The sequence below is a fragment of the Podarcis cretensis genome, assembly GCF_951804945.1.
Source record: "Podarcis cretensis genome assembly, chromosome: 3".
In the NCBI taxonomy this organism is placed as follows: domain Eukaryota; kingdom Metazoa; phylum Chordata; class Lepidosauria; order Squamata; family Lacertidae; genus Podarcis; species Podarcis cretensis.
Genome location: NC_137172.1, coordinates 74,837,153 through 74,859,674, shown reverse-complemented (window position 1 = coordinate 74,859,674; position 22,522 = coordinate 74,837,153). Strand labels below are relative to the sequence as shown.

The window sequence follows — 22,522 nt, the reverse complement described above, 5'->3', positions numbered from 1 at the left end:
ATTTTCTCCCCCATTGGGGGCACCTTCTGTTGTTTGCATTTAGAGATCAACCTGTTGGGGGCAAATATTTTAGTCACTAAGACAATACTCACTTGCCCAATGTTGGGCATTGAAGTAGACCTTTTGTAGTGTCTGTTTGGTCTGTTCCATGTGGCCAGGCTGTGCTTTTAAAGGTTTTGACCAGCAGCAGTAACCATTAACGTAGAATGCTTGGTGTTCACCAGCACATATGGTTGTGCTCTTCATTTCTTCAGTCTGGTAACTTCCCTTCTATGGCAATCTGCACTACACCTCTCTGCTTCTGTGGCTGTGGTGGTTGCAGACTGCCACAGGTAAGAGAATTTAAAGGCACATGTGGAGTTTTTTTCTGGGCACATTTCACATTCATATGAATCCCTCCCCCACTTTTGCTCTGTAAGATCACCAAGCCAATAATTTTGGCTCAGCACTAATTATTGATATTGTGGGCAGTATTTAACATTCTATAAGTATGTGTGTGTGTTGAAAAGGAGAAACAAAAATGTATGCACTTTTCACAATATTTAGTTTTAATGAGGTCACCGTCCACATAAAATCAATAAAGTAACTCAGAAACTTTATCTGCAGAAAACAGTTTTCTTATAGAATATTTCACCCAGTTTAAATTATATCATTATAAACATATGGTCCATGCTATGTGTTTCATGTTACAAATGAGAACACTGGACACCTTGGAAGCAGTATTCATTTTACAGAATACACATAGAAAAAATAAATGGTTTTTATGATTCAAAGTGAGAGCTCATTTTAAGAGTGCAGTCATAAAGAAAAGTGCAAAAGCAATTGTAATGAATTGCCACAAGCTGAATCCAAGTTAAAGGGAAATAAAAGGAATACAAAAATGAGTGCATGTACTAAGGAATTCTATTTTCCCTGAAATAATATTTTATTGTTAGCTTTAGTTATTAATATCTGATAATATGTGTATACGGTAATGTTAATGCCAGTGGATTAAATATGTATATTTGTTTTTGTATTCTGTAAATAGGGATCCAAGCTTGGTTAAGGTATAGTTAAGGTGTGATTGAAAACATTTAAAGAATTTATTACATTTAAAGACTGGTTTTACTTCAGTGTTTTGTTGAATGATGATTCTAATTAAAGCTACAATCCTAAGTACATTTACTAGCGAATAAGTACCAATTGATTTAGTGAGATTTTGGGCCAAAATAGGCATTATGGTAAATGTGTGCTCCTGCTAAAGATGGCTACCACACTTCGATGTCCTTGATCCCTTCTGTTCTGTCTGCCTGTAAAACGTAACTCATAACATGGTGTCATAATTTACTAGGTTTCCTTAATGCCACTCCATGCTACTGACTATCAGTGGTGGAAAATGTGTCAATATATGTGAAACAAGGAGGGGCAGAGAACCATGTGAAATCTGTAACTCACCTGGGAACAGGCAACAAAAGTACCAAGCCAAGTGGGGTGGGGGGAAGTAGGTCTACAGTTTGAACATGGTAAGAGAAGGATTATTGATAATGGTCAACTGTTATTCCAGTTTTCTGGAGCTCTTCAGTGCTAGATATTAAACCTCAGTCAGTCATGAAGATGCTAAAGAGCTGCTCGTCTTGCTTTGGAATACTGTAGTAGATACTGTAGTCTTGGATAAGGGGCCACAATTTGTGATAGAAGAGTTTGTAGCATTCACATGTCTATTCCCAAAGCAATGGAAAGGCTGAATCAGCCATCAAAATGGTTAAGAGAATTTTGACCGAAGCCAGAAAAATAGGAATTGATCCATATTTAGCTATTCTGGATCTCTGGAACACAACTTTGCTAGTCTTAGATAGGAGTCCAGCAAAGGGACTCTGGGTCAAAGGAGAAAGACTTTGCTGCCTATACTACAGCCAGAGGGCCACAACAGGTGAGCTAAACTTATAGCGGAACAGAAATGAAGAAAGGCTTGTTACTACAACCAGCCAGCTGAAGGACCTACCCAAAGTACACATGGATGAGCATGTCTGGATAAAGCCAATAGAGTGACAGGAAAGCTGAGGTCCTAATTCAGAAAAAAAGCATACTCTTATTTGATGTGGTGACCCAGAGGTTCCAAGTCTTGAAAAGACATTTGTGTTGAAACTATTGAGCCGTAGCAGACTCAGAACCAGCAGGACAGAATGAAAGGAGGCAGTTTTGGGAAGCAGAAGATCTTGCTCAAGTTGGAGAGGGCCCAGATTCTCTTCCCCTCTCCCCCCAAAGTGAATGGGAGACAGATCAGCTCATCCCATACTCCTTGAGATGCAAAATATATCATCTATCAACAGGGAAGTACTGTATAACTAATTTCGTATTATAACTGATTTAAGACTCTGGTAGGTTGACAGATACAGAGACCACCACCTAAAAGATTATAATTGAATTCAAGGAGTTAGATGAGGGTTTTAAAACTATACATATTCACTTTAAAAATAGTTCTCTTTTATTAAAGTTGTAAAAGGATATATGCAGAACACTACTGTATAGGAGAGTTGGGGAAGTAGGACAGGAAGAGTAGCCCAGTGGCACAGATTGAGAGGACAGCTGCCAGTAAGTGACTCTGCAAACACCACAGAGACCTAGCAGGATGGAGAAAAAGTTCAAAGTAGCCTTGTTTAATAAAGGGCATACTGTATATACATATCCTGCCTGATTCATTAGTGGTTGCAAATGCCACATGATACAACAGAAATACAAATAAAACGTCAAATTCTAATGACATGACATGTTTCAGGGGTAGCCAGTGTGGTGCTGTTTAGATGTTGCTGGACCACAACTCCTATCATCCCTGATAACTGGCTGTGATGGCTGGGGCTGATGGGAGTTGGAGTTCAACAACACTTGGAAGGCATCAAATTGGCCACCTCCAGCTAATGAAGGGCAGGGAGGAATTAGGCCCTCACATGCCTCAGTATCTAAGAATACAGTGGTACCTCGGGTTAAGAACTTAATTCGTTCTGGAGGTCTGTTCTTAACCTGAAACTGTTCTTAACCTGAGGTACTACTTTAGCTAGTGGGGCCTGCCGCTGCTGCCACACCGCCGCTGTACGATTTCTGTTCTCATCCTGAAACAAAGTTCTTAACCCACGGTACTATTTCTGGGTTAGCAGAGTCTGTAACCTGAAGCGTCTGTAACCCAAGGTACCACTGTAATCACTATGTATTAGTTTGCAAATGGTTGCATTCTTCACACCACAAGCCACATGGCCAAAAGGAAGGCATGCTGAGTTAGTTGGTCCCCAAGTAAGTATATCTGATTAGCAGTTTTTATATGTTATATGTTTATATGTATTCTGTTTTTTTTTAAACAGAAAATTCTTTGCCAAAAACAAAATTACCTGAAGACAGTGTTATTTCATCCTACAACATAAACGCAGGCTATCCGGGGCTTACCACAGGAAATGGACTCTCAGACTCACCAGCAGGATTGAAGGAGCATGGGAATGTACCCATTATTGTACCATTAATTCCACCACCTTTCATAAAGCCACCAGCAGGTAAATTACTTAATTTGTAATGACCTCGGGCAGAAGTTCTGTTCTTGTTAGATACTGCTTCCTTATAAAATATTCTATTTACAATTATAAATGATTGATCAAGAATTGCAGAAACATGGAAACCCTTAACGGTTTCTCTCGCTAAGTGCTTTTAAAAAGTCATTGGATTAGAGCCAAACTAAATTAGTTGCACTTAGATCCCATTCATTCCCATGGGAACTAGGGCTGCAATCCTAACCCACTTATCGGGGAATAGCATCACTTATGACTTACTTATGAGTAGATATGCTTAGGATTGCAGTCTAAGTAATGACTGAATTATCCCACTGATTTCAATGGGACTTACGTGAAACTAACTTGGATGGGTAATGATTTCAACACAGTGGGAGATATAGTATATTTTAGCAGCCAGCATTATCTTAAAATGTCTTTGTTCACCCCAGCCTTTTCAGAGTAGTGATACTTGTCAAGGTGTGGTGTGTTTGTTAGGGATATGCAAGGGCCCCAAGATTCATCTTGTATCTGTGCTTTTAGAAAATCTGAAGCTATTTCTGAGTTGCTCTGTTCATTTTGATCTGTAATTCAGGTTCCAAGCCACTCAGTATAAAACAAAGCTTTGTGTTCCTCATATACTCTTATGGGGAATCTTAAAAAATGGGTATAAGTCCCCCCCCCCCCCCCGAAGCAAATAAAATTTGCTGGCACAGGAGCCCCTCCAGAGTTCAGGGGCTTTTGTGGGGATTCACTTTGCTCCATAATCCATATTAGGGTAATACCTTTATATTATGCCAACTAAAACTTCAAAATCCCTATTAGTTTCGTATTTTCAAGGGGAGAACAGGGGGTTAGTCTCTTGCTCAGTCTTATCTTAAAATAATTAAGATGTTTCTGAGGTGTGTATTCTTGCTTGTACATTTTTTAAAACATTGGCAGCTTCACCCCGGTGAGCTACTTTTCCCTGTACTTGTTTGTGTTGCAAAATGATGCCCTCCAATGGGCAAAGGTGAAGCTGTCCCTAATACCTCCTGCAGAATTATAAAGAGGAGGCCCCTCCTCTCCCAAGTAAAGCAGTATATCATTTTTTTAAGGGTTAAATGAAGCTCTGCTTAAAGGTGAGACATGTGGCTTTGTTGGTGTCCTGCTCCAGCTCGGGGGTAGAGGATGTTGACATCATGATTTGACCAGAGGAGGAGTAAAATTACCCTGAATCATTAGCAGCATTATTTTAGCCACAGCACATAAAAGTTGCACAAACCTATGTTTTGTTTTGTATTTATGATTTATACTTGCACACCACTTTGCAGTTTTTAAGTATAAAGCTGTAAATATTTTAAAATAAATCAGTGGTCCCAAATCCAATCCATCATATCGCCTTGTAGGACTCTGAAATATCCCAGTCTGAAACTCTGGAGAACTACTGCCAGACAGTGTAGACAATATTGAGCTAGATGGATCAATGATCTGTTTAATAATATAATATAATATAATATAATATAATATAATATAATATAATATAATATAATATAATATAATATAATATATGTATTCCTATGGTCCAACAGGAATAATTTGTGAAAGCTGTGCAGTTTTAGGTGTCATGGATTTCAATTACAGAGATCACGGCACAAACTTAATTCTCTCATTGAAATCCATGCTGCATAAAAGTGATTAATTTTGGCCAGGTGGTCCTCATCTAGGAACAATAGATCCAGACACGTAGAAGAATCCTGTGCCTTTTTGAGTAATGTTACACCTAACTCCTACAAGCTGCAGCTCCTCTAGTCACCTCTCCATCAGGTTTGGAAAAAAACCCAACAACTTACGCTGAAAGTTGATGCACATAATTAACGGTTGTGTGGCTAGCCTCAATTGCAGCCTAATATGGCAGACAGGTTGTATGAAGGCTTTGCTTGGGATACCTCTTCAGATCTGAGCAATAGTAACCACATCCATATTTATTAACTTCCCTGAGGTTACGTGTGAGATTATAATGTCCTGCAAATTCCATGTGATTTCTGTTAATCAAATGAATTATGCATTCATACAGTAAATTTTTAAGTGATTGATTGGTATGAGTTGGGTGTTTCAGCGGTAGAGTGCATTAAAGAATGTCTGAAAGTATTTAAGTAATATAAAGGAAGATTATCAGGATTAATATCAAGCGTGTAACTAAACAACTGTAGTAGTGATATTAATATCATGTGCCTGTCATGTTGATGAACTCATCTAGGGAAAACTGTGTTTCAGTTCAGATTGAAATCCTGTCTATTGCCTCTGAAAATCTTGATATGATCAAATATATATGCCCTAGAGAGACTGTGCTGAAATGTTTTATATTTTCGTGACATTCTTATCTGGAGCAATTCTCTCCCATGTGGCATTTCTCGAGGTTTATATGAAGTATGATTCATTTGTATTGGGTGCTGTTTTTCATAAACTGCAAAAGTAACTGTTATGGCTACAGTAGGGTGTTTAATTGCTATGTTATTATTTACTGTTGTATACATTCCAGTAATTGCTGAATTTATATAACAGCAGGCTCAAATGTGTATCTGTTTAAGTTGTTCGGAGTTTTGTTGCACTCTATTGACTTAATTGAAGGGAGAAATAGACCTAATATAGACTCAACATGTAGTAAAGAACATTGTTAATGCTTAGTGAAAGAAATTAGGAATCATACAATGTACCAATCTTGTCAGCTATATAGGTGAAATTCAGGTTGGCATACTGGTAAAAAAGGGGAAATATAAAAAGCAGGAAGATAGGAATGAGGCAGGTGGGAATTAATGAGCAATACTTGAGTGTCTTTCTCTGTATATTCTTACATAGAAGTTGAGATTTGTGTAGGAGAGCCATGGCAGTACCAAAGGGCTTTGGAACTAACTGCCCCTTGAAATTTGACTAGCACCCACACTATTTGTCTTTAGATACCAGTTCAAGACATTTTACGCAGCCACTGAATTTGAAAGAGCAGTGAGACAAAAGCTGAAGGCTGTCTCACATACAGTTTTTTTTGCTGAGCTTTGATAATTTTATTATATTGACGTTGCTTTTTATTTAACTTGCTGCGACCTGCCCTGAGACCTTTTGTTTATATAAATAATCTAACTAACTAACAAACAAATAAATAAATAAATAAATAAATATGAAGAACTAGATTTAAATCTAGGAGATCTGGGTCCAAAGTACAGATGCAATGGCAGAAGATGTGGTACTTCCTCCTGCATAGGCAGAAGGTACTAAATCCCACCCCTCCTGGACTGGCAGTTTACCTCCCTGCAATAGTTCCTGGTGGCATTTTTCCTTCAGTCTTGTCTCCAACCTGAAGTGAGCCCAGAGAGAGAAATACATTTGGGTGATGGGGAGAGATAAGAGGAACTGTTTGGCACCCCTTGCCCCCTCCTCCTTGCCAGCTGAGGCTGAGAAAACATCAGTGAGGTGGCCTGCAGTGGTGGCAGCAGAGTGGGATAGCAGGTGAGAAGATGCTCTGGCCTGTTGTGACTGTTCCTCTGTGGCTTGCCTGGGCTGCCCACTGCTGCTTCCTCTCTCATCTGCTGCTGTGATGAGATGGCTCCCATCATTCTGTAGTGTGCAGAGCTGTATGTTGGTGGCTAGTCAAACTACCACATGAAAACAGCCTTAAGGCAAATATATAACAGGAAATACTAGACACCTCAGAAATAGGCAACGTTACAAAACCTGTCAATATGTTTCTTGTAATATTTACTACCTTGAAAATTGACAAGGCAAAAACAATATCTGATTTTAAGAAAGGGAGACAAAAACCCCAAATTCTTCATTCCTGTGAGCTCTTAACAGTTTTCTTAAAAGCAAACAAACAGAGATAAGCTCTTGAATTTGAAAGTTTCTCGTCTCTATATAACATAGGCCTAAAGCTTTCACATTGCTGATAATCTTCTTGGAAAATAAAGCCAGGGTGGGGGTGGGGAGAGGATATGAGAACAATTTAGTTATACTAGATTTCCACTGGCTTTATTCATTCACTTCCGACTGAAAGAGGGAGGGGGAAAAGCAATGAAACGTTCTTCTTAATTAAGACTTAAAATGACACTGCAAACTTTTGATGATTAATTGAAGCATGCTTTTGCCTGATGCATATTTAGTTATTATAATGTGATAATTTTACCTTGTTATTCAAACTGTTCCCACTGGGAGCATGATTTAACACTGTGAACGCTCCATGTTTATTGCATTGTTCATTATGAAACATACACAGGCTGGAAAACCATAAGGAGATATGTATAAGTGCTGTTTGTACAACAGTTAAGGGAAGTACTGCTTCCACCTGTAATGACATAACCCTGGAGTAGAAAACACAAGCTGGAACTCCTTGAATATCTATTAGCTATTTGAATGGCAGAGACAGTCATTCTGGTCCTTAGACAGCAAGGATAATAAATGTGTTGATAATGTCACCTCCTCTAATTACAACAGTTAAGATGTTTATTGAGATAAACAAGTGCAGATATTGTTTTGTTTCTGTTTTCCAAACTGTGTTTGAATTATAACACATGGTGGTCTAAATACGTTTTTTATAGCATTGAGGAAAAAGAGGTAGCTCGTTAGCAGGATTTTACTTTAATAGCAAGTAGCTCAGAGTGGGGGTATTAACATAAAGATCTGGGGGTGATTGACACATGATCTGAAAAGTCACACTCCTTCCAGTTTGTTGCTCTATATTCCAGGTACACAACAAAGATACCAGCAGTAAAGAATGTTTTTCTTCACTAGATCTATAAAAGCATGCAGATTGATATTTTAGGAGATGGGCAGAGCAATCTTTACCATGATGCTGGAGGGGGTTAGGATACAACAGAGATTCTTGGGGCCCCTGCTGAACTTGTTGATGAGGTAGTGGCAGTGAATAGGCTATTGCTGCTGCTAGTGTAATGCCCTAAAATGGGATGGAATCAGGTCAGGGTGGAGACAGCTGCATCCTAAGTCCACTGCATCCTAAGTCACCCAAGCAGCTGGAGACAGGTCTGATCTGAGCCTCTCTGCAGTGCCAGCCTGAGGCTGGAGTAGCAAAAATTCAGGGGGGAAACTGCCTCTCTTCTACCCTGACCTGATGGAATGACTGGAAGACCATGGCATTGAATCCCACCCAGAGCATTTGGTTACTTTTAAGCACTGTAGGGACGCGGGTGGCACTGTGGGTAAAACCTCAACACCTAGGACTTGCCGATCGCATGGTCGGCGGTTCGAATCCCTGCGGCGGGGTGAGCTCCCGTTGTTCGGTCCCAGCTTCTGCCCACCTAGCAGTTCGAAAGCACCCTTAAGTGCAAGTAGATAAATAGGTACCGCTGTATAGCGGGAAGGTAAACGGCGTTTCCGTGCGCTGCTCTGGTGCCGGTTCGCCAGAGCAGCTTCGTCACACTGGCCACGTGACCCGGAAGTGTCTGCGGACAGTGCTGGCTCCCGGCCTCTAGAGTGAGATGAGCGCACAACCCTAGAGTCTGTCAAGACTGGCCCGTACAGGCAGGGGTACCTTTACCTTTACCTTAAGGCAATGTTTCATGGAAAGCTTGACTTCTTTGTAGCAATGGCAAAACAACTTCAGGTTTGCTTAAGTTCTGGTGTAGATTCCAGACTTGTTCTTATAAATGTTAGTACCAATTAATATTTGTTGTTGTTTAGGAAGGGGGAGGAAACCACCAAGTGGGGGCCTGCAACAAAATATTGCAGTATGGCATGTTCGTGTTCAGCCCGTTAGTGCTGCCATTTCCCATGATACTCTGTTCCATCCCTGTGCCTTTTATTCCCTCCTACCGCTCAGCAGACACTCAGCATTCTGTTGGTTTGTTCTGGCGTTTAAAAAAATCCCCATAGGTTATTTTTCTGTATTTCTTCATACCTAAGGGTTCCGCTGAACCAGCTGATACTACTCTCCTGTGTGTGGATAGTGCTATTTTAGTTATGGCCCTGTTCACACAGCACACTGCCCCATTAGTTATAAATCATTATTAAGTTAACCATAGCTAAAATTGATTGTTCAAATGCAGGCACACAGCTTAACTATGGTTTACTAACTATAGTTAATGGAAGCTCATTGATCAAGATTTGTAGCTGGTTTATATCAACCGTAGCTTAGCATGATGCCCAAACTTCTTAGCTATGGTTAAGAGACAGGAGGCACTTAAAAAGTCAATGAGCTGCCAATATAAAGCTGATGTAAAGCAAAGCCATCCATGCTCTGGTCTCAGTGGCTCTTGCTAGTGTCTTTTACTCTGCCTAGCAACAGCTGCTCTTCCTGCCCTGCTCCACCTATAGGGAACAATTTATACAAATGCTTCACTGTGCTGCATGCCAAGGGAACCTCGTAGCTTGCTCTCAGCTACTGATCACTGTAGCATTCTTTTTGCTTTTCAGCAAGGCATAATGGAGAATATGAAAATGGCACAAGGAATGGCACAACTTTTAAATGGGAGTGGGGAAGTTTCCATCTTTTGTATATGCTGGTAAGGGAGTTGATTCTGTTTGTTACTGGGAGGAGGGAGGGCGACAGGGACTGCCACAAGAGAAGGCATGATTCATACAGCTGACCAGTACCAAATGGGCTGCTGCTGCTGCTGCTGATACAGTGAGGCACTGCTATGGAAAGGATGCTGCAAAGATGTTTGCGATAGCTGGCTGGAGTTGTGGAGAGGGTGTTTCTGATACTACCTCAGATAAATTCAGCTGTGATATAGTGAGTCATGGTTACTAACATCTGCAAGTTACCTTCCAATTATATAGGACATTGTTGTATATATCAATGATGGATTCACCTTCTGGGAGTCAATTTACTATAGAGATATGGAATTCTATATCTACAATGTTGCAGATTGTAGAAACACAGTAAAGAAAAGAAAAAATGAACTTTGATCCTGTTGGCTGTACTTTGTCTGAGTGACTGACATCACTTGAACCCATCCCTGTTATCCTGTTATCTGACAAAGGATATCTGTCACCCTGCTTTTTTCAGTACAAAACAAATGCATGTGTTTTAGCTAGAAGCCAGATCTTGAAAAATGCTTGTGTTTTCTGTATGCTTCTCATATCTGATGGATTCCATAAGGTGAAACAGGTCAAAATGTGAATGTAAATTATAGTTGGCCTGCAGGATCATAACTTCTGCATTCTATTCTCCTTGTCTGAAATAGTGGATATTACACAAGGACCACTTACAGCTTTTGTATATTTAGTACCTGAACAATATGAATGCAATCCACAGACATACTACTATTTCCTCTAGCCATGACAAACTTTCTAATGACTCTTAATTGCCAAATGACTCATAGGATGTACAGCAGCCTTCCAAACTGGTGGAAAAGTTGTAGAAGCTTCTTGTTAGGAGCTGCTATTCTGTTCCAGGATAAGAACTGTAGCGCAGTTCTTTAAAGGGACCCCTGACCGTTAGGTCCAGTCATGGATGACTGTGGGGTTGCGGCGCTCATCTCGCTTTATTGGCCGAGGGAGCTGGCGTACATCTTCCAGGTCATGTGGCCAGCATGACTAAGCCGCTTCTGGTGAACCAGAGGAGCGCACGGAAATGCCGTTTACCTTCCCGCCGGAGCGGTACCTATTTATCTACTTGCACTTTGACGTGCTTTCGAACTGCTAGGTTGGCAGGAGCAGGGACCGAGCAACGGGAGCTCACCCCGTCGTGGGGATTCGAACCGCCGACCTTCCAATCCCTAGCACCACCCGAGTCCCACCAAATCTTATGCAGCCATCAAAGTCTGTACTATATCAGAGTCCATGTTGCTTTTGACTTTCTGGGTGGGACTATCTGGGATGGAATTGGTTGGGGAGAGTGCAGCACAGCCATTAATAGATCTACTACTTAGTAAGTACAGTGGTACCTCGGGTTACATATGCTTCAGGTTACATACACTTCAGGTTACAGACTCCGTTAACCCAGAAATATTGCTTCAGGTTAAGAACTTTGCTTTAGGATGAGAGCAGAAATCCTGCTCCGGCAGCGTGGCGGCAGCAGGAGGCCCCATTAGCTAAAGTGGTGCTTCAGGTTAAGAACAGTTTCAGGTTAAGAACGGACCTCCGGAATGAATTAAGTACTTAACCTGAGGTACCACTGTACTTAGAGTTTTGGTATTTTTTTATTAAATTAATTTTGTCATTGTTATTCCCTCCATCCCAATTGCAGTGTTGATCTTAATGATCCATTGGAATAGCTTGCTTTCCAATACATGTTGCATTCCTTTATTTACACTGTTTTTTAAATCAGAACTAGACACGTGTATTCTTTCCTGTATTTGTGGGCGAAGGGAATACACTAGATCAAGATTCAGTGGAGTCTCCACTGGTGGAAAGGGGAAGTAATTTTTGCCAAATTTGCCCTTGCGTCTGTAACCCCCAGCACCATCTCCCACATTGTTCCAGAGAGTCCCCCAGATTTTATTTTGCTAGGAGGTATAGAAGGCTGCAAGGGAACAAGAAATTGGCATATATTATCTCCTCCCCACTTCCCCCTGCAGATGCATTCAAAAAGTTCCACACCTCTCAGGTATGGATCCAACCCCATGTCTTTAAATCAAAATGTGAGAGGCAAAACCAATGCCAGCTAGGCAGGACTTGGGGTGAAGGTTCAAGGGAGAGGGTCCCACAGAACATCATTGGGATCAAGTCTGTATTGAGTGAAAGCTATGATCAGGTACAGGTAGAACCTTGGCACAGGCTCAGATCCACAAAGAGCAATTCAGACAGGCCAATGGGACCAGGACTAAAAGGACAGGTAAGAAGTAGGCAGGCAGAAAGGAGCACAATGGCAATAGGCATCCAGGGCCAGCATCAGGCTCAGGCAGAGATCCCGTGCAGTGCATAGTTTTGCTGGTTTGGTTGGAAGGTTGGGATCAGTAAATGCAGGGGAAACTCAGGTAGTGCTTTCATTTCAAGGAAACAGGGTGCCTTTCCATTGGGCGGTTAGTGCTACAGCATCATCTAGGAACTACCTTCTGGAGAGCACAGACTAAAGTAGCATTGTTTTAATCCTTGTCAACCAGTGTAGACTGAAGCCAGGTCTGAACCATAAGATCTATATTTGTTGAAATAGCACAATGGATCCCTAGAATTAGGGCTCTCTGGATGTGCCCTTGAATGACAAGTTCAGTGTTTATGTCATATATGCAAAGTAACTTCCCAGTACAGATATATATACTGTATATATATATATGCTCAGAAGTAAGTTGATGTTGAACCACTTTCAGAAAAGAAGTTCAGCAGGTCAGTATCAAAGAAAGCAGCATTAGGAACCCAAGCTTGTGTTTTCAAACTCAGTTTGCCACAGTGATTACAATGCTGGTACTCTGTTTGATTGCTATAAAGATGCCCCAAAGACTAATTACTAAACCAGTTTGTAGTCCATGCACTATGAACAATTCAAGGTTCAGAGAATCTGTCATAAAACCATCCCATTCCCACTGCAAAGGATTTGTTGTGTAGCAGCACTGTCATAATGCTGCAGAATTATTGGCTAACTAATTTGTACTAAAGGCATTTGGCTCCTTTCCCCAGCTACTATAACTCAAAACTATGTGCCACATTTGATTAATGTCAACAGAATAAATATTGCCAGTTTAATAACATTTTCCCCACTCCCAATTTGTGTTGTGATTTATATTTGTCAATAAAAGTTGCACGATGTTGACAATGAGCTTTTAGATTTAATCAGGCTTTTCATCTTTAAAGCCATGAGAGTTTGTGTTTTATGCACAGAGATTATGTGTTTTATCATCCTTTCGAATTCACTAGGTCAGAAACTTTGCAGGAAACTGTGACAGAAAACTGGCTGTCTGGAAAGATTTGAATGATTCTGAAGCTAGGATGCTTAGGAGAAGGGAACAGAGAAGTGTGATCATAAAGAATGCATGCGCATGAAAATACAGTCTATGCAGATTGGAACTCCATGAGAACCATGCTGCATGATCCTTAAATTTGTAGGAAGCAGAGCATGGTGAAGTATAATTCAATCAAATAATGCATATATGCATACATACATACATACATTTTAATGTGAATTCAGCATATGGCACCAGTATATAGCAATTATATTAAGGCAACAATACTATGCAGATATTTGAGGATCAATCTAATTGAACACAATAGGACTTAATTACAAATAAGCAATCATAAGTACAGGCTCACACAAGTATTGGTCATGCTTGAGAAATTTCTATTTATTTCTGCATACACAGGACAAAACAGGATCAAATGCCATGTTTTAGAATACATGTGGACAACCTGTGGCCTGTGGGATACATACAGCTCTTGTAGGTATTCCATACTGCCTGCTCTAAGTCACTTCCTTCACATGTAATTTGTGGGTTCCCAAGCCCATTAAGTACCTGTTTGGTTGGATGTATGGTAGATAATGCAGTTGTGATGAGAATAGCTGTGGGAAGGGGAAAATCAATTGTGTGTGTGTGTGTGTGTGTGTGTGTGTGTGTGAGAGAGAGAGAGAGAGAGAGAGAGAGGCCTCATCTGCCCAATGCCCAGGCTCATGTCCATACCCAGTTCTATTTGCACCTACTGGCATGCCTGTGGCCATTGGGGACAAAACATTGCCAACTCCTGTTGTCTTGTTCTTCCATGTGTTAACCTACTCAGATTAGTCAGATGAATAGAGCTCCTGAGTTTCATGAGCAGATGATGTTGATTCAGCTCTCTAGAGTTATAAATAATGGGAATGTTATAATATTCTTTGGTGCCAGTTTCTGAGTTTAATGAATTAAAGTTCAGTGTTTTCTTTAAAATGCTAAAAACCCTGAAAATGGCAGTGCATTGGATAATCTATAAAATTGATAATTGTTTCTAGACAGTTGAAGAATGAGGCAGCCTGTCACCAGCTGCTTTAGCAAACAGGCAGGCAAAGAGAAACGTGCAAATATTTGATTGCTTACAGAGAAGTAGATACAAGAAAGATGACTGAAATAGATGTTTGAGGTGTAGCGTATGGATGTTTGACAGGATGCTCATTTTACTCTTCTTGTCTTTTCGTTGCAGAAGACGATGTGTCAAATGTACAAATAATGTGTGCCTGGTGCCAGAAAGTGGGAATCAAGCGTTATTCTCTGAGTATGGGAAGTGAAGTGAAATGTTTCTGCAGCGAGAAGTGCTTTGCAGCTTGTCGAAGAGCATACTTCAAGAGGAACAAGGTAAGAGTATAAGGAGTGCAATATACAGAGAAACTGATTCTACGCAATATCTCAGGTGACATTTTAATTTTAGAAAACCTAGTGTCTTCCCATTCCCCCCCTTACCCACGCACCTCTTCTGCTGAACTATCAAGACTTTTGTTAATATATACCCTATTTAATCAGTTTTTATCAGCTGGTTGTACTTGCATTCTGTCAAGTCAGGTGTCTGTAAAGACAGGCAAGGATACTGTGCCATAAAAATAAGAGCCAAAAGTATTCTAATTGCAGTTACGATTTTGTAAGGATTATTGCTGAAAGGAATCTTAAAACCTATGCAGGAAAGCAGCAGGACTACAAATCTCATTTAGCATTTTGCTACCTACCTAGATAACATTAGTGAAACGTTTATCACTTGCTACAGCTGACAGCAGGATTAGAACTGTGATTAAAAGCTTGATCCAAAGTCCTTTGTAGGTGACTTGAATTATTTCCATTGACTCCAGTGGATCCTCTGTTGCTCTCTCATTCTCTCTTTCTAATTAATTTGTGTTAAGCATTGCAGACATTTCTGTTTTTTATTTTAGTGGTGTTGGCAATACCTAAAACAACATAAATAGTCTAAGTGATAATTTCAAAAGAAATTAGATAATAAGATTAACATGATTTGTGAAGAAATTTGGTTGAAAATTGTTTTAGTTTACACACAGCTAGAAGCTAAGAAGATGCATTTGAAATAACATATATGTGCAGCTCCTTCAGATGACATTTTCAGTTTTAGTTAATGATGCTGTGCTCTTTTTTGGCAGAGCACATAATGGATATTTGAGGCACCACTAATTTTATTTTTTAACAATTAGGGTTGTAACAAGATTTCACGATGCAGAATTTTTATACAAAATGTGATAAGGATTTTTGTATATATCTGAATACTTACCATATTTCTAGGGCAAGGTTGCTCAGAACTTTACGGAGAGTTGATGGCTGTTGGTGGATGTGGGAAAAGCAAATGTGATATCCAACTAAGACAAGTCATACTCAGAGTAAACCCAATGTATTTAAGTAGCTTAAGTCCATTAATTTCACTGGTTCTTCTCTAAGTATGACTATCTTTGGCTATCACCAAAAATTCACAAAGTTGGAACATACCCGGCTACAGGTTTGCAGTTGAGCTGGACCAGAAAAGGATGTGAAAAGAACAAAGAGAAGAGAAGAAGGGGGGGAGGAGAGAATTAGATAGCAAAGCCTTAAGTAAGTAAGCAAGCAAGCAAAAAAACCTTCCAGGAAACTGGAAATGTCTGTTCATCGCTGCATACAGGTATCAAGCCACAGTACCGCATGAACATCAGTTTGTGAACATGCTCCTGGACCCAAAAGATCCACCTTTGTGGATTCCTCCACACTGTATCTTTGGCAAGCTAATGTAATCCAAATACAAAGGAGGTTAAATTTGCTGTGGTAACACCCCCCCCACTTACTCTCTTTTTTCCTCATTATAAGTTTATAAATATAAAATACTGAGTTTTGTTTTTGTGTTTGAATCTTCTGGAGTGAAGGTATAGAAATAAGCAAATTTATATAGGGAATATCAGAAGAGGACTGCTTTGAAATGGCTGTTGTCATTTGGTTTGTTTTCAGTTTCTTTTGAAGGGTTTAGTATTTCCACTGGTCCTTTTGATTTGTGAAATGGGGAGGGCATTTTCATGAAGTTAACATATTGGCACAGAACATTTTAAAGCTAGGCGCTACTTAGTCATCAGGGACTGGGATTATGCCACAGTGCCTATCAGATGCTTGATATGATCAGTTTTAAGGGAGTAAGAGTGCTTTATGCCAGATGATGAAACGCAGTCAGGACTGGGGTTCAGACTTTAGTGGGCCCTTGGCATGGTACCCCATTGGATGGCTCCACCTGGACCCCCACCTTCTGCTGTTGTGTGTTACCACCGTGCTCTACCACCATTGCCAATCACTTACATCAGCCAAGATTGCACATGTTTCCTACTGCGGTATGTTGCTTTCACTCTGCTCTAGTCGGAGGCAACCATTGGTCATTTTAGATTACCCAGAATGCAATAGTCAACCTGATGTTGATGTTGGGTTGACCATTGGATTTTGGGTAATCTATCATGGTGATTTGCCTGCTGCAGAACAGAGTTAAGCACTCAAAAGTGCTGCAAGGCTCCCCTAATAGCAAACCAGAGAACGGGGCAGATTAGAGTTGAGTGATTATTAGTGGCCACAATAAATAGAATGATATGGACCACTATCTTTTAATCCACAGGAAGGTTGATACTGGAGAAGGCGTTCTCCCATAGGCATTTTGAGGGTGGGAACTTTCAATGAGGGATAGGAACCTGTGGCTCTCCAGTTGTTAGACTGCAACTCCCATAATTTCTGAACATTGGTCATTGTGGCTGTGGCTGGTGGAAGTCAGTAAACATCTGGGAAACCACAGGTTTCCCATCCTTGCTTTAGATTCAGAGATTATCTATTTCCACAAATGCTGGTATTCTGTTCTTCTACCAGCACCATATTTTCACAGGAGTTCCCCAATAATAGTCATCGTAGTAACACCCCCTAATTGGACAACTGTGTTGCATAAATAGCCTCTCAGTTTGTGTAAACAGATAACTTCTGATACCTATAAATGCATGCTTCTATATTTAGTGGGCAGAGTTCTTTCTTTCTGTTGTATTTCTGTATTTTGGACCTACTAGTGGTTAATATGGTCCCCATATGTTTTGTGCTGCTTTAAAATGTGGATTTTTACTATGATTTTTGTGTATATTTCTGATGTTTTTATTGTGATGTAAACTACTCAAAGATTTCTTTGAAGTATGGAATGGTATATAAATTACCTAAATAAAAAATGAAATAAAATAACTAAAGACGAAGAATTGTACAGAAAATTTATGTAGGTCTCCAGCAACCAAGCTGAGCCTTTGGTTTCAAGATGGCCACTAGGACATATAGTGATCTGCAAGTTATCATACAGTTTGTCTTTAGACAATGCCAGTTCAGCTTGAAAAAGCTGCAGCTTTAGTTTACCTTGTGCCTACTAAATCATTTTTATAATCTTTTTAACAAAAAAAGAGGTGCTGGTACTGCATGCCCTTGAGTACCTCCTGGGCGGGGGGGAGCACTGGTCAAACTACTTTAGGACTATTTAGCACTTATTGGTGTCAGGATTTTAACTAATACCTCTTCAGGTTTTTAATCAAATAAGAATGCCATTTCTCCATTAGTTGCATTTCTTTGGTATTTTCAATCTATACATGTGATCAAGAGTAGACTATAATGCTCAGACATTTCCCCTTCTGCTCCTCATTTCAGGAAGGTGTGATAACGCTTTACTAGCCTCTTATAGTTTTTATAGCATGTGCTAAAGCAGCACATTGAAAAAGAATATAGTATAAGATCAAATTTGCAAGGCTGCAAATGTTTCACATTTACCAGTGACCTTTGAACTGTTATTGCCAGACTTGTTGTGTACCTGTCTTCCCCATTAGTCTAATGTTTATTTATGTATTTGAGGTTATGCCACTCTACACCTTCTCATTTTCAAACAGAGAAGTAATATGGTCACGTTTCACCTGCCTTATGCATGTTTTAAACAGCACATCTCTGCAACAATATAGTGTTATGTTACAATAAATATGTACAGCTGCTGCATTTCTGCTAACTGATAGGTCTTTGTGGTCATTTCATTTATGGCTTGGATTTCCTAATGGATTGTACTAGGCAGACTTCCCTTTCCTACCCTGACTAAGAACTGCAGCAATAAGCACTTAGCCTAGTCTGGGGGGAAAAAATAGTAAAGAAGGGATACTCATTAGCGCTTCAAAAATAAAAAAGCAGAAATGATATATCTATTATTACCAGGTGTTATGTGACCCATTAGGATGTAATCTACATTTACATTTTAAAAACTCACTGCAGGGTATGTGCCATACATAAAAAACACTTTCTTACGAATATTAATTTGAGTCAGATTATTTATGGCAGCCACCTGGAAATTGTTCTAAAGCATGTCATCCAATATCACAAGCACACATGCTGCAAACTAATAGAGCCACATGCGCATGCAAGAAACAAAGAATAGAACACAGCCCAATCCAAGTACAGTGGTACCTCGGGTTAAGTACTTAATTCGTTCCGGAGGTCCGTTCTTAACCTGAAGCTGTTCTTAACCTGAAGCACCACTTTAGCTAATGAGGCCTCCTGCTGCTGCCATGCTGCTGGAGCACGATTTCTGTTCTCATGCTGAAGCAAAGTTCTTAACCCAAGGTAATATTTCTGGGTTAGCGGAGTCTGTAACCTGAAGCGTATGTAACCTGAAGCGTATGTAACCCGAGGTACCACTGTAAAGGGTTTTGAAGCCCTATTCATTTCCATGGGAGAGCTGATTGTATGCCCTCTCTCATAGAAATCAATGGGACTTCACATTTATCACATTTAAGCAGTTCTAATCTTTATACAGTACACAAATGACAGATACCAGGTAATCACAAAAGTGGCTTACATAAGAATATAAGTATTTGGTTTATTTACACTATCCATGCTCAATTATCCTATCTTAAATAAGCCAAAATATTAATGAGCCTTTGGGCTCAAACTGGGAAGTCTTCCATTAACTATACTTTCTCATTTTATTTGAACTGAGGTTAAAGGCCTTTGAAAAACTAGGGCTGTATTTAGTTGCTAGTCCTACTCAGAGTAGATCCATTGAAATCCATTGAAGTTAATGAACTGGTTCAGCACTGCTGCTCTTCACTTCCTCAAGCAGACCAAATCCCTGCAGGGACTAGTATCTAGTGGCTCTCAGCTAGTCTTTCCCAGAGTTGTTTGTGGCAGGAGGAGTATTCACAATTGAGTTCTGCTGCCTGAAGGTGTTCTGTGTATGTTCAGGAAGAAGCATCCAACACTCTTCATTCTTGCCCAAGGGAAAAGCTGGCCAGGATAAGGGAGCACACATTGTTAGGCACTACTACCTGAATAAAAGGCCAGCTGAGGAAGAGTTAAATTGCCATTTTGGCTCTGTTTGAATGAGCATTCTGGCCAGTATAGGTTTTATATTTGTATTACACTCACTCTTGAATAAAATCAATGTGAACTTCATGTGTGTAAAAAGTGTCTTAAAAGAGCATTGCTTAGAGCTCACAAAATCTTGTAGAATGACCAGTTTCAGGCAACCAGAGCATAGCAGAATCTGACTTTTTTTTTTTTTACATCTTTAAAATGACAAGTGACATTTCCATTGCATGACACACTAGTCAAGTCTCACAATTTCACTTGGATGCTTTTATTAACAATTTCCATTCTTATTTTGGGATTGTGTGCGGATTCAGTTTAATTTTCAGAATTTGTAGCCTTCATAAACATGGAGAAAACTTGAACTGAAAAGTGTTAAAAATTGGAAACAAAGCTAATTGTGTGAAAGTAACGTTTATGTAAATCGCAGTCTGGAATATTTTTGTTAAGTGGGATCCATACAGTTTACTATGCCTGTGTTTACCCTTGTACAAACAAATTTAGTATGTGCAAACAAAATGGCATCTTGTAAATGAATATATGATGATGCATCAAATTATATTGCATGGTATAATCAGCTTTGCTTTCAGTTGCATAACAAGCAAGTTCTGAACTAGATAATGATATAATGATGCATAGCAATCTGTTTTGAGGAATCCTTTTGTAATTGGAGTTCATTGCCATATGATTAATAAGGAGATATATACCATATTTTTCTGTGTATAAGATGAAGTTTTTAAAATTATAAATAAGTGTTAAAAATGGGGACGTGTTTTATACATGGGGGCGTGTTATACACGGAAAAATGTGGTATATCTCAGGTTGGGAGTAAATATAGGATATTATTCACCAGAATAATTTTGAAATTGCTGGTTTAAATGTATAGCCCAGGAAGGTATAAGATGCATTAATCCCTGATAAGCCAATGAATAGTGACAAAATATTGATCACATTTCTTAAAAAAGAAAAAGAAAGAAAACTAGAAACCTGAACATTTTCCTTCAGGGAAGTTTGAAAAATTGTAGATGTTGCTCATTCACCTAACTGTAAAAAACACACACCCAAGGGTTAGATTTGTTTTTCTTCTGGATTTATTCTTTAAAATAAGCTTTTCAAATATAACCAAACTATGATTTATAATGGAGCGAGAAAGGCGGAGGGACAATGAACTCTGGCAATTGCACAGGGCATCACTGAAATTTGAGTCCCCATGATCCACCAGTGGCACAAACCTCTCTCTCTATTTACTGGGCCAGTGAAGTCCCATGTATTTCTACAGTACTTACAGAAAAGCAGAAGGCTCTAAAGAAGGCAGTTTATCTACTGGACTGGTAGACATTTAATTCCAAATCATGGTTTGGCCCTTTTTGTGTTGTGGTTTCAGGAAATAGCTTGGAGAAGCTAAATGTAAAAAAATATAACTGAGAAAAGATTTCTGTTTTACATATTCTGAGGAAAGATTCAAATAAAAGCTATTTAGATATATCTATTTCCCCCAAATTTACTCCCTAGATCTTAAATAAGGCTCCTTTAACTTGGTTACAAAGTCTAAAGTCACTTTAGATCATGTCTATGAAATAACCTTCAAAATATCCAAGGCAACTTGGACCCAGGATTCAACTAGGATTCAATTTCATTTCCTCAAGCTCCTTCTGGCTGGCTGTGTCCCAGTGAATCTATGTGTGTCTTCTCTAACAAATGATTTCCTTGCTATTTAACTCCTGTCTCTTAAATAAAGCCTCATATTTTTCCAGTTGATTATCTCTTAGAAGCTCCTAGGCTGGTATTTTTCATTGCTTAGTATATGACCTTTCAGGTAGGTACATTAGAATGACAAAAGCAAAGGCATCTACAGCTGAGCATTGTTCCACTCTGTTCCTGGCTGAGATGATGTCTCTTAAACTATACTAGACTGCAAGCTTCAGAGCAAATAGGGCAAACCAGAAATTTACCAGCAGCAATTTCTTGTGGTGGTGAAATAACTTTTGACCACAAATGCAATTTTGTTTAAAAGTGGAGCTGATAAGCAAGGTTTAGTGCAGACTATTTTAAATTTGGGGCATGTTCTTAGATAATGCAAGTGGCTGAAATATCAGGATTGTAAACATATATAATTGTTGTTTGCAAAGCTTAAGGGCCCATGGCAGGATAATATGTTTGGATTTATCCACACAATTCACATCAGGCTTAATTTAAAACTGGGATTCCTTTTTTGTCAGTAGTCTTGTTTAAATCAGTAGACAATCAGCCAGTGGCATATGTATGTTGTGTGTTCAACCTCAGAACATCTGTGAACACTAGCAGCTGTGTCAATTTGCACACAGACACTCAAGGGGGTCTGGTGTCTGCCTTCATGACAAGAATATAGTCTTTATGCTTCCCACTTCCTACACATGGTGGGAAGTTTCAGAGGGCATATTTTACAGCATCAGTTTGCTTGCATGGCTAGAAAAATAGAGACCTGTGATATCCCTCCTGTGTAATATGTTTTTGAATATATCTATGAATAGAGGTTGTGTAAGGTATAGATCAGGCACATGACATACCTCCCCACAAAATCTGTCAAAAGAAATCTGGATGGATGCTCATTTAAAGAGTTCATCTGGAAGTGACCTCAGTTTCTTGAAAACTGAATTACAAAACTGCCATTACACAGAAGATTCTGGAGCCACACTTGTAGAACAAATGTGCTGTTTACTGTCTATGCTAATGTGGCCGCAACAATGAAAGCCCATCAACTATTTTTTAACTAACTTATCAAAATTTCCTCACTAGCAATTATTTCAGCACCAAATGCAGCATTTTGGGGACTGACTG

At 39.5% G+C, this 22,522-nt stretch overlaps 1 protein-coding gene across 4 annotated transcripts in view; it reads left to right on the top strand.

Annotated features, from left to right (window-relative positions):
• Positions 1–22,522, top strand: part of SOBP (sine oculis binding protein homolog) — a 138,502-nt gene that overhangs the window by 21,419 nt on the left and 94,561 nt on the right. For 3 of the 4 annotated variants that reach the window (XM_079971617.1, XM_079971615.1, XM_079971618.1), the window contains exons 3-4: positions 3,333–3,518; positions 14,541–14,692. In XM_079971617.1, the coding sequence (XP_079827743.1) occupies positions 3,333–3,518; positions 14,541–14,692 (338 nt within the window). The remainder of the gene's footprint in view (positions 1–3,332; positions 3,519–14,540; positions 14,693–22,522) is intronic. The other variant, XM_079971616.1, reaches the window with a different exon arrangement.